This window comes from Kryptolebias marmoratus, linkage group LG13, assembly GCF_001649575.2.
Source record: "Kryptolebias marmoratus isolate JLee-2015 linkage group LG13, ASM164957v2, whole genome shotgun sequence".
NCBI classification, from domain to species: Eukaryota; Metazoa; Chordata; class Actinopteri; order Cyprinodontiformes; family Rivulidae; genus Kryptolebias; species Kryptolebias marmoratus.
In genome coordinates this window covers 14,098,642-14,111,265 of record NC_051442.1, presented here as the reverse complement: position 1 = coordinate 14,111,265, position 12,624 = coordinate 14,098,642, and the positions used below count along the sequence as shown (strand labels likewise).

The 12,624-nt window shown below is 43.1% G+C and overlaps 1 protein-coding gene across 1 annotated transcript; it reads right to left on the bottom strand.

Moving 5' to 3' along the window:
• Positions 1-6: 6 nt before the first annotated feature.
• On the bottom strand, positions 7-7,055 carry LOC108245216 (transmembrane protein 47-like). Its single transcript, XM_017431935.3, has 3 exons — positions 6,715-7,055; positions 4,013-4,153; positions 7-392 (listed from the first exon to the last, which is right to left on the bottom strand). The coding sequence occupies exons 1-3, from the start codon at positions 6,965-6,967 to the stop codon at positions 211-213; spliced, it is 576 nt and encodes a 191-aa protein (XP_017287424.1). The 5' UTR covers positions 6,968-7,055; the 3' UTR covers positions 7-210.
• Positions 7,056-12,624: the final 5,569 nt, after the last annotated feature.

The window sequence follows — 12,624 nt, the reverse complement described above, 5'->3', positions numbered from 1 at the left end:
CCCCCCCCCCCTCCCGGCCGGATACCAGCTGGACTGAGAGAGAGGCGTATTCTCCCCACACCGCCCTGACGCTAAATGAGGCCTTCACAACCTGTCTAAAAATAACAGAGAGCAAGACAGAAGGGAAAAAAAACAAGAGACGGCGTCTGTGCTCACGTACAGACTGTGTGCAGAGTGAAGGAAAAGTCTCTGGGTATTTTGGCAGGCTGATTAGTACATAGCATCTTCGTAAATGTCCGTCCGCAGGCAGAAGAGGATCCCGCCGCCCAGCATGAAGATGGTGGCGCCCCAGCCGAGCCCGTAGCCCCAGTTGAACTCGTGATAGGTCTCCCGAACGGTTCCGTCGATGAACTTGATCGGGTAGAGGACCAGAGCGCAGGCCTGCAGAACCACTACAACCAGAGGGGCAATCATGAGATGCTTTGTTTTCACAGCTGAAAATACAGAGCTTTGCACTTCACTTTGCTTTAATTACTCTCACATGTTGGAGGTTCGAGATAGTGGTGGAACAAAACAAGGCAGGCTACACCCAGCTGATAATCCTGGAGTATATACAGAAAGCAATATAAACAAATCTGTCAGTCTAGTAGTTATAAAACCTTGTTTTTGTATTTTTAGATTTCTGTTAAAGCCTAAAGCTGCAATAATCTTTACATCATTTCAATCCAATGAAAGATTAAAACTAATAAACAAAAGAGTAAAGTTGAGACTATTTTTATAACAAAAATCTGACAGGATTTTTTACAGACAGAAAAAGCTGCCAATCCAGCACAAAAAAAACAAAACCCCACTGCATTAAAATGTGAAAAGTTTCTGGTTCTAACAATATCTTATAACATTATATTTTTATGTTCGTAAAATATATTTTTTCATTTATGCTAAAATGTTTTCACACTATTCCTATAACAGGATTTTTTTTTAAATATTGCGTTATCAAAATGTAAAAATTAGATGAGATAATGTCTATTTTTGGGGAACAAAGTGATAGATATGCATGTAGTAACATTCTATGGTAATGTAAAAAAATCTATTGTAAAGAACATGAAAATATGTGGTAACATAAACCAACTTTTTACATCATTACATGATGATATTTTATTTTATTTTTGCTGGGTGGCAGTAGATTAAGTAAAAAAGTAGAAAAACAGTTTTGTTTTTTGCCTTTATTTATCAAGATTTCATTTTCGCTTAATGTATGTACACTATATTGCCAAAAGTATTCAAATTACTGAATTCAGGTGTTCCAATCACTTCCATGATGTATAAAATCAACCATCTAGCCATACAGACTGCTTCTATAGACATTTGTGAAAGAATGGGTCGCTCTCAGGAGCTCAGTGAACTCCAGGGTGGTGCTGTGGTAGGATGCTACCTGAGCAATAAGTCCAGTCATGAAATTTCCTCCCTACTAAATATTCCACAGTCAGCTGTTAGTGAGATTATAACAAAGTGGAAGAGATTGGGAATGACAGAGACTCAGCCATAAAGTGATAAAATCACAGAAGGGGTTAGAGGATGCTGAGGCTCATTGTGCACAGAGGTCACTAACGTTCTGCAGAGTCAGCAGCTACAAACCTCCAAACTTCATGAGTCCTTCAGATCAGCTCAAGAACAGTGTGTAGAGAGCTTCATGGTATGGGTTTCCTTGGCCGAGCAGCTGCATCCAAGCCTTCCATCACTAACTGCAAAGTGTCGGATGCAGTGGTGTAAAACACGCCACCACTGGACTCTAGAGCCGTGGAGACGTGTCCTCTGGAGGGACGAATCGTGCTTCTCTGTCTGACAATCTAATGAACAAGTCTGGGTTTGGCTGCTGCCAGGAGAACAGTTGTTGTCTGACTGCATTGAGACAAATGTAAAGTTTGGTGGAGGGAGGATTATGATGTGGGCTTGTTTTTCAGGAACTTTTAATGCTTCAACATACCAAGATATTTTGCACAATTTCATGCTCCCAACTTTGCAGGAACAGTTTGGGGATGGCCCCTTCCTATTCCAACATGACTGAGCACCAGGGCACAAAGCAAGGTCCACAAAGACATGGATGAGGGCGTTTGGTGAGGAAGAACTTGACTGACCTGACCTCAACCTGACAGAACACCTTCGGGATGAATCAGAGCAGAGACTGAGAGCCAGGCCTTCTGTCCAACATCAGTGTCTGACCTCACAAATGAGCTTCAGGATTAATGGTCAAAACTTCCCAAAAAACACTCCTAAACCTGTGGAAAGCCTTCCCAGAAGAGTTGAAGCTGTTATAGCTGTTGTAGCATTCCTGTTCCTTTCATTGAGACTGACATCTCTGTGAAAAGATAAAGCCGGTTTGAAAAGATGTCGGCCTCTGTGGGTTTTCTGCTCAGAGGAAAGTAACAGCTGTCTGAAGAGACGCCTCTTCTCTTCTCTGACAGTTACCGACTTCAGCAGCGTATTTTTGCTCTCAAATTAAAGCCTGTGCAGCTCTTTCTGTCTTTTAGGTGGAACAATTAGAAAAGTTAGAGCTTGTCCCTTTAACTTCCATGTCACGTGAGGAGGATGTCTTTAACGCAAGGATTAAGAACCATGGCGCTCTGAGGTAGAAAGCCACACCAGTGGCTTTATTTCCGTTACACGTGTAACTAGGTGACTTTTAAGGAAAGGCTTCTAATGAAGCATGGCTCCACCTTTCCTTCCTACAGGACGGAGAGGGCGGGAACGACTGGAAGCCTGTGGTCGTGCTGATGGAGGCCAGACCGAGCTGGCTGAGGTCATATTTCTGGAAGGAAAATAAATACCATACAGTCACGGTCCTCCTGCCAGGAGCTGTTTAACAATCCAACCCTTCTGCTGCTGCTCCGCTCGGGACTCTCAGTCCGTGTGGAGACATTTTTCTTGCAAGGCTCTTGAGGCAATGACACACAGGAAGGGATAACACGGCATTCCCACGCATTTTAGTAAATAGGTACGCTTACAGAGGTCCTTTGTGACTGTTTTCAGACAGAACAAGACAAGGCTGTTAGAGTTTGACAGCATTAAAAGCTACTTGAAGTCAGAGAAACCCTTAAATGAACTTTTAGGTAAACCTACTGTCTCTGAACACACCACGGCTTTGAGACAATGAATGGAAAATCTTGGAATATACAGGATTTAAAACACCGACATAAGATACTAATAAGTTTGATTCTTTCTGGGAAGTAACAGACTTTTCCAGGAAGCAGGTAAACAAAGTAAACCTGTGACCAGTGACTGATGACCCGGTTCAGGGCGGTGAATGTTTTACCACCAGCTCATGCCGCTTCAGTACGCACGAACGTGTCCAGAAATTCAGGCCTCTCGGAGGTAAACACTGAGCTGCGACTCTGACACGGAAAGCACAAAAACACAACCTCTTGCTGTTCCAAAACAAAACCGTAACAAACTAATAATTTAAGAAAGCGCAGCGCTGCCTTCCACTTCATACACAGAGAGGTGGATCTATTGCTTGAAATGGAAACAGGTCAGTAGATGAGTGGATTGAAAAAGGAGATTCTTGTTTATTTCTGCAAGACATTACCGAAGCCTATTTTGCAGCAGCATGACTCTACTTCCTGTCCAGCCCTGTCGCTGACTTCAAAACACGAGCTGTGGCAGTGAGTGTTAACATAAAAGAAGCCCATAAGTAAAATGGCTTCACTATTCCTCCTAATGATGTGTTTTGGATTCAGACCCTCCCTCCTCACTGTTTGGCCCTGAGAAGGCATCCAAAAGCAGCAGGTCCAACTATGAGGCGATGTGGTGGCTTTTTCACCCCCCCAACTCAGTGACTTCACTCTCTTTGGTTAGGCTGCAAATTCTGCGGCTGCTTTCCTCGGCTCGTGAGCCAGCAGCTCTCTAAATTTTCCCCCCGCCACCACCGCCGCAGAAAATGCCTGTATGGAAACTATTGTGGGGAATTAAAAAAAAAAAAACGGAAAAAAAACGGAGTGGCTCTGAAATGCACTCGTCCACGAGAGGCTGAGACATTTTTAAAAAGTAGAAGCTGTGTGAGGGAAGTGGGACGTACCTGCAGTGAAGAGGAACACGGCCACAATGCGGTAGTGTTGTCTCCTCGTCCCCCAGCACAGGGACACGAGCGCCACCAGGAACGCCACCAGGGTCGCGACGGCGCCGACGCCCAGCAGCACCAGGGTGGCGATCTGCCAATCTGCAGGACGGGACACGGGTAGGTTAAGGACGGGCGTCCCACGGAACAACACAAGCTCAGGTGACAGAACAATGAAAACGAACTGAAACCTCAGTCCAAAATCCCACCAACCAGGTGGGATTTTGGATTTTGTTTCCCTGCTCCAACACACCTGATTCAGTGATTGAATTACCTCTACATGTTCTGCAGAAGCCTGTTAATCACCCATTGATTCAAATCAGGTGTGTTGGAGCAGAGGAACAAGTAAAACATGCAGGATGGTGGCCCTCCAGGACCAGGATTGGAGACCACTGCCCGAAACTATCTGAGCGGCAGAACCGCAACGGGAAAGATCTGCCATCTTTACTCCATCTACCCCCGGACGACCCTGAAGGCGCTCAGGCTCCAAAAGCCGAACTCCTCACTCCCTCTCCAGCGGGATGAGCTTGACTCTTTCCTGGCGAAGTTTACAGAACGGGTTGCTTAAACCGCAAAACCTCAAAACACAAAAGCACATCATTAGAAAGCTCGACCCCTGTCGTGCATTCAACAGGAAACGGTTCGCTCCTGCCTGGACTGTTTATTGCCTCTCTGATGTGCTAAACCACGAAAGACTCAACACAGTAGGGAATCTGCCATCTGAGCACAAACTCTCTCCTACCATCTTCCAGTCCATTAAAGGGGCTCTCATACTACTTGTACAGCACAGAAAAACAATGTTCTCACAGGACAAATATGTTTTTCCGGCGCACTCTGACACTGTGAGTCAGGAACCCCGCCTTTGCCGTCACACTCACTGCACAGTTATTTGGTTTGGAGCTGCGGCCGCTGAGCGACGTCCCTCCAAAACCAAACAATAGCTCAGGAATCTGTAGATAAGCATGAGAATATGTCGGCTAATCAGTCTCCTTTTGCCCTCTGGCGATCTGCACCTTCAACCCCCCCTTTCTCTCCCTCCCTCCCTCCTAACACTTCACCACTGTTGTTTTATTGAGCTCTGCACACACTCAGAGCGGCGAGCCCGCCTCCTATTCACCCCGACACATTCCACAGCATCAGACCGCGCTCAGTCGCCGCCAGTTCCTCGGCCCCCCTGTCGTCTCTGCGACGGTTCAACAGAGCGACGGCCGTAAAGTCACACGGAGACGCCATTTTTTGCTCTAGGTAATGATTACAAAGAGCTTAAGTGACACAAGAAGTTAAGCCAAACTTTGCACCAGCGGGAACAATCAACGACTGCATGTCAAATAGCGTCGGGGGTTCTGTGGAAAGACTGTGAATAATCAGTATCTTACCTGCTGTAGACAGCTCCTCACAGAGTTTCATTCTGATCACACTGACGAGCTAACGGCTAGTCCAAGCGGGGTCTAGACCAAAGTGGACTGCTGCCATCTTAAAACAACTTAACAAAATGGTACCTTTATAAACAGCTAACTAATAGTTAGTTATGTTGTTAATAACTGAAGTGTAAATATTTAATAAACTGACTTGTTTCTTGCCAAAAAGTGAGCCAACGTTTATCTGTTCAACTATAAAAGCAGCTCTTGATCCTGTAGTGAGCCTGCTTCAATGTATGACCTGTGTTTCCCTGGTTTATAAATGCTTATTACTGCTTCATTAAGTGTTTACAAACCAACAAATAACACATTTACAGAGCATTATTACACCATATATGAAGGTACCCTTATTTTAAAGTGGTACCACAGTTCAGATCTAAAAAAAAGCAGCAGCGTAAATGTTTGTAAAACTGCTCAGATCTGCCACGATGACACGTTTGAGCTGAGGTGTTTGAAGATGGCAGCAGTTCACATGGACCAGCCATCAGCTCATCAGTCTGGTCGGAATTAACCTCCGTGTCTCCAAGCCGAGGCTGCTCAAAAGGGATAGCTGCAACAGGTAAGACAATGACTGGTCGCCACCCTCCTACAGAACGCCACTTCAACAGATATGACCCAACCGTTACGCTCCTGAACAGCGAGGCTCAGCAGCAGCCGCTAAACCAACAAAACCATCTCCGCTCAGGATCGAAATCTGCTCGACTCCACGTCGCCTCCTTTTCTTTCTTTTTTTTTTTTTTTTTTGTGGCGTGAACAGGAAACTCTTCAGCAGCACAACATACGTGTCGAGCCAAACGAAACGCTCAGAGGCGCCAAAAGTTGTGGAAAGATGCTAGATTTGCCCAGTTGACGTGAACTACCTGTTTACCTACCGCTCTGGCTTTGGGGTGCTCCAGAGCAGACAGGTAGTTTGCAGCAGGTGCGGACATGCGCAGTGACACTCCAATAACACCAATTTGTATGCAGCAAATACTTTAAAACCCAATAAAGAAGTCTGTTTTTAAGGGTGAGAACTAACTCGCCCTGATAGAACTAAGAGTTCAAATTTTTCTTCATTTTTAAACAGTGCTGCACAAACCTTCCACTGATTTATTAAAAGCAGATTTCTTAAATTAACTGGCATTGAGCAACAAGAAACCCAACCCAACCCCACCCTCCTCCAGGGGCAGAAAACTCCACACAAGAGTTTCTAAAATGTAACACCCCAGAAGGTGCCAGGGCGCAGACAAAGGAGCGGTCCCGTACCAGATGTGAGGGTGGAGAAGCAGCTCCACGGAGCCTCCTCCTCCTCCTGCACCTCCTCCTCGCCCACCGCCGCCAGCGCGGGGCGCCGGGCCCCGGACTGGGAGCAGGACTCCCACAGGGACTGGGAGAAGTGGTCGGCGGTGACCCAGGCCGGACTCAGCAGAGCCACCAAGTCCAGGCAGAGCGCCAGGAAGACGCAGAGCAGCGCGATCAGCTTGAAGGGTCGGAACACGTACACCTCGTTGACGGACATCTTCTCCTGTAGGCGTCGGGAGCGCGTCCTCCTCCTCCGGCACAGCCGCGCACCGCTTTGTCTGAGCGCCCGAGTCCAGCTGGGGGGCGGGCGGGGGGGACAGGACCGGGACACATCCGGATGGAGCGGCTTTTCAAAATAAGGGCATTATTATTATTATTATTATTATTATTATTATTATTATTATTATTATTATTATTATTATTATTATTATTATTATTATTATTATTCCTAATCTGAGCTCAGTATCTGCTGAACCGACTGTATCTGAAAGGCCTTGTCCGCAGGATAAATGACAAATGATGTAACGTTCCTGAAATCCACAAATACTTATTAAACAATCATTTCTGTTCAGTAGGAACACTGTGGATATTTAAAATATTTTATATCAACAATACCCAAATTGCCAGTCACGAGCTTCATTTTAGGTACACAAAATGAAAAAAAAAAAGTATACAATGATATTTTTTTGAATATCAACAACAAAATTAGCAAAATGACTTTTGGGATACTAACTATTCATATTAAATTTGAAAATGAAAACTAAGACTAGATTGTGGTTCAGCAGAAAGCCTTTTTAAATACCTGCAAATGCTTTTTATTTAATTGTATTTATTTTCTGGTGAAAAAGCTAAAATGATGGATAGCTGCTGTACACATTCAGTCCAGCAAGGAAATGTTTAAATCACCATCTTATTTTCTTATGTTTATTTTATTTTTATTGATAGTTTTTTTTTAAATACAATCTCAGTTGTGGAGACCTTGAGATGTTTGGACCTCGAAGAAATGTTATTTGAAATGTCTTTCATTTTGTTTCTGACCAATAGGAATGTAATTTTGTCTAGAAGGAATTATATTATTGCTATCTAAAAGAAAAAGGAATTAAAGACAGGAGTTTGATTTTATGGTACAACAGCCTGCCGTAAGTGGTCTGTGTATCATTTGTTGCTATAATTCAGTACAAAAACCCAGCTCTCTCTGAAGACCCAGCTCTAATCTGAAGCTTTATTTTCCAACTCTGCTCAAAGACAGGAAGTAGCAACACATCAGTTGTCAACGTGGGTGCTTTTATTTTGAAAAGTGAGAAGAGGAACCAAACTTTCATTAAAGTTTTTTTGGGATAAATCTCAGCATTTTTGAGGCTGGACAGGCTAGTCAGGAAAAAAAAGTTCACCACAGAGAGAACATGTTTACAGAAAAAGATAAGCAACAACAACATGAACGTGCACGTGTACAAAGTCAAAACCTTTCAAACAGAAACACAACGAAGGAGAAAAACATCCATCCCTTTTTGGAACAATTCATACTACAACCTTAAAGCAAATATTTTTTAGTTTATTTGCTATAACATGTGCTATAAAGCCCGTTTATCAAACTCAAGGCCTGCGAGCCAGATCTGGCCCTTAGTAGCATTTTAGCTGGCCTCTTAGATAACATTTATATTTATTAGATCTGGACCTGCAGTTTGGGACTAATTGAGTCCCTATTGCTTCCCATTTTGCTTGAAAAAACTGAGCCTATATAGTATATCATTACAGTGAGTTTGAAGCCAAGAAAATTACAGTTCAATTTCTCAGTAATCTTTGATTTTTGACATGGAAAGAGCAACAGAGAACATCCAACGGGACGGATTAAACGCCTGTTGATAAACTTGCAGCCAAGAAACAATATCAGATATCTGACTTGAGTTGACGAGCATCATTCTTGTTTCAAAGTTAATGTTAGCAGCTGTATGATTGGATCTTTGTTGATGCCTTTTTAGCCGTTTTAATGGAGAATGCTAATGATGTCTTCTTCAATCCAATCTGCTTTTTTTTTTTGTTTATTAAAGTAGGTTTCTTCTAAATTCTGTATAATATGAAACAGGGAAAAGGTGTTTGATATTTCTATATGAACAATTTGACACATTTCATCTAAAACTAAGATTAAATTATGTATTTTTTCTTTCAATAAATATCAATTGAAATCGGCCCTTGGCTTGGATCAAGTTTTTAATTTTGGCCCCCCTGTGTCGCTGAGGTTTGACGCCCCTGGACTAATGGCTGAAATGTAGAAATCCTCCAGCAGGTGGCAGACGTGTGACGCTCCAGTTGGAGAGGATTCCAGCGCTGCAGTCATTCCTCTTCCTAAAACTGCTGTTTTGTGTCTGTTTTGTATAGAAATCCCACTTTGGGAGCAGCATCAGGCTTGTTTTTTTTGTTTTTGTTTTTTGATGCACAATTTGTCACCAAAAAAAATAAATAATAATAATTAAAAAAAATCTTCTGCCCACAGAAATCTGGGGTGACATTTCAGCAGAATGGGCCTGTCTGTTAGGCTGCTCCGTCTCTTAATCTGCTCTCAGAGACGGCGTGTGGGCCAAGCTCAGGCATATTTTTACTCCTTGTTTTCTCCTTCTTCTTCTTCTTTTTCTTTTTGGGAAACAAATCCCCCTTCTGGTTACTCACGCCTCAATAAACGATCGGTTTAATATCACCGACAGGCAGCTGTAGATTAAAAACACACCTATGAGCTCTTAGGACAAAACAAAAAGACTGAACCTGACAGACACAGCGTCTTCTCTGGGATGTTTTCTTTTTTTGGGAGGGAGGGCATATTTCCATCTGCTGGTGAAAAACACACATCTAGTTTTTGACATTTTGCTCAGTGGAGGAATCAGTTGCTCTTTGAATGCCCTTTAAAACATTTTAAACGCTTCAAGGCTGTACCCACTTATAGAAACATATCTCTGATTTCCATGACACTTTTTTTCTTGGATCTTCGTTGCGGTCCACATCCAACACCTGACATGTTTTAACTCATACTGAATAAAAGTCCTGCCTCTAACATTGTGACGAGCCTCGGTGGCTGTTTCCAGATCAGCTACAGGAAAACTTCTAGGAACCTTTTGGCCCTTTTCAGCTCAAGTCACAAACTTGCCTAACTTGAAAATAATAACCCAAAGATGATCGTTTGGACCATTTTGAACACTTTGGTGATTTCTGACCAGCAGCAGGAGGACATACTGTATCAAACTGTTGCTTCAAAGCATAATATTTTCATATTTTTTAGACTCTCACTCCAACATGTCTCAGTCAGGAAAGTGGAATCAGACTATGTTATCAATCTAAAAATGTACATTTCATGGACTTGCACAGTCCTTTACCACATTCCTGTCTTAATATTATTATTATGGTTCCATGTATTATGGTAGTAATCTGCCATTTTTGCATTGTTTCCATGTATACTTGTGAGCAATGGTGGATTTGGTGGGTTTATAATCCGATCAACACTTATCTGAGAGCGTTTTTACAGATGCGTTTACTGTTATCAAAACCCTCAGAACCAGGGATACGTGTGCAGGCGTTACTTCATTCATCCCTGTGCTGTATTTTGTTTTAACCAGCAGCCTTAAATCGGCCTCACAGTGTCAGAAAATGGATCTTATTTGTCTGAATATTCGTTAATTTTCAAAGGTCACCTTTCAGATTCATCCCCAATGAGGGCCTGATTAATCCAGAAATGTTCCTACAAACTGAACATTTTGTCAGACTGCTACATGTTATTGTTATTTTTTTTGGCCATAAAGAATAAACAAATATTATCTTTCAACCTCATTAGAACTATGATTGCACCTTTTCGTTTTGTGGTGATACGGAAAGAAAACATTGGCGGCTGAAGACTTTTGCACCGTACTGTACAAACAAAGAGCATCTGAGTACAGCTGCATTCCTGTTCAGCTTCTTTTTTTTTTTTTCTTCCCCCTTTTCTTTTTATAATTCCACCCCTATCATTTGGAGCCTGGATTAGAGGTTTTCAGTGTATTTGACATAATGAGACTTTCAGACTAATGCCACCCTTCTCCGTCCTAATAGTGCTGCCAAGCTGCCAGTGGGGCATCTGAGGGGCGGGGGGGGGTCTAGCATTAGGGGTATTCAGAGACGGAGCATCGCTGGTTTACTTTAAGGACCCCCTCCTCCCCGACAGGACGGACAGAGTGCTCTGTCATCCTCCTCCAAAAGCCCCTCATTAGAAAATCTGCAGAGCAGACAAAGCTACTTGAGACGGTGAAATGGTGACTCCCCACATGGTGATTCAAAGGAGCACGAAGGAAATCCAGGTCATACGTTCCTTTCCCCCTCCGCACCCCTAATTGTAACTTGTCTCCTGCACCACCCTCCGACAACACGCCTTTTTAGGTTAAATCATGTACAAAGATAACATTATTCAGGCATCCCCTTTTTTTTTTTAACACCGGTCTGTAAACGTCTGAGGGGAGCAGCTGCTGGAGGTTTTTGGGCGGAAAGTTGGATTCTAGCTGATCAACGGTCCTGGGTCTTTGCTGGATTTTCCATTTCATGATGCAATGTTTCAATCAGTGAGAGGTCTGGACATCAGGCAGCTCAGCTCAGCACCTCTTCGATGAAGCCCTGCTGCTGTGATGGAGGCAGTTTGTGGTTTAACGTTGTCTTGCTGAAAGATGCAAGGCGTTCCTTAAAAAAGACCCCACCCGGACGGGAGCAGATGTTGTTCTAAAACCTGAACGTACTTCTCTGCATTGATGGGGCCTTTCCAGATGTGTAAGCTAATGCACAACCATACCATCAGAGAGGCAGGCTTTTAAACTGATAACAGACCAGACGGTCCCTCTCCTCTTTAGTGCAGAGGAGAAAATGTATTTTTTCAATTCGTCTGACCACAGAACAGTTTTCCACTTTGTCTCAGTCCATTTTAAATGACCTTTGACCCAGAGGAGACAGCAGCGTTTCTGGATGGTGTTCATTTCTGCCATAAAACTCAAAATTATTTTACGTTTTCCCCCCGAAAACGGTACAATTTCTTAGTTTTAACATTTGACCTGTTTACTATGTTCCACTGTAAATAAAGTATGAGTTGATGAGGTTTGCAAGTCATTGCATTCTGTTTTCATTTTCATTTTACCCGTGTCTTTTTCAGACCTGAGGTTGCAAAATAAATCAGAGCCATGGAGATTTAAGGTTCGTGAAGAAGGAAATTTAGAAAAAGGGGGCAGAAAGACTATTTAAAGGAAGGTAACTCGACACAGTTTCATTGTGTCTCAGAGGAATAATAAGCTTCTTTACAGACCGTTTGTCACATGATGTCATTCGGTGTCGTTCACCGTGGACTTCCTGAAGAGTCTGCCGCTGATTAGACTCAGTCTAAGCCTCTCAAGAGGTTTTTTATTATTATTATTATTATTATAATGCCCGTCTGTGAATGAGCCTCTGTGGTAACTGATAAGGTCTTGTTTGATGATGCCAGTTTTACAACCGTGAGCTGTCCTGCTCATCTCTAACACCTCTGTCACCACCAGGAGTCCTGCTGTGCTCAGACAGAGAGAGCAGATGTGCCCTTTTGACAGGAATCTGACATTAAGTGGCAACATTCTGGGTTAAAGACTTTGGGTGACATCATGGCGGCGTTGGTACGGTTTCTCAAACAAATCGTCTGAACTGTTATCCTAAAACCGTCAGAGGTATTTCAGTGAATTCAGTATTGGCGGTATCAAATTTGAGGAATGCATTAATAGACTCAGGGACATCTACAGCTGATTGACGTTTGAAGTCAACCTGATTCAACATGGCTGCCATGGCAAACTGACCTTAAAAAACAGAAAAATGCTTCTGACTCAGGTAATTTTACATACCTTGACCCAA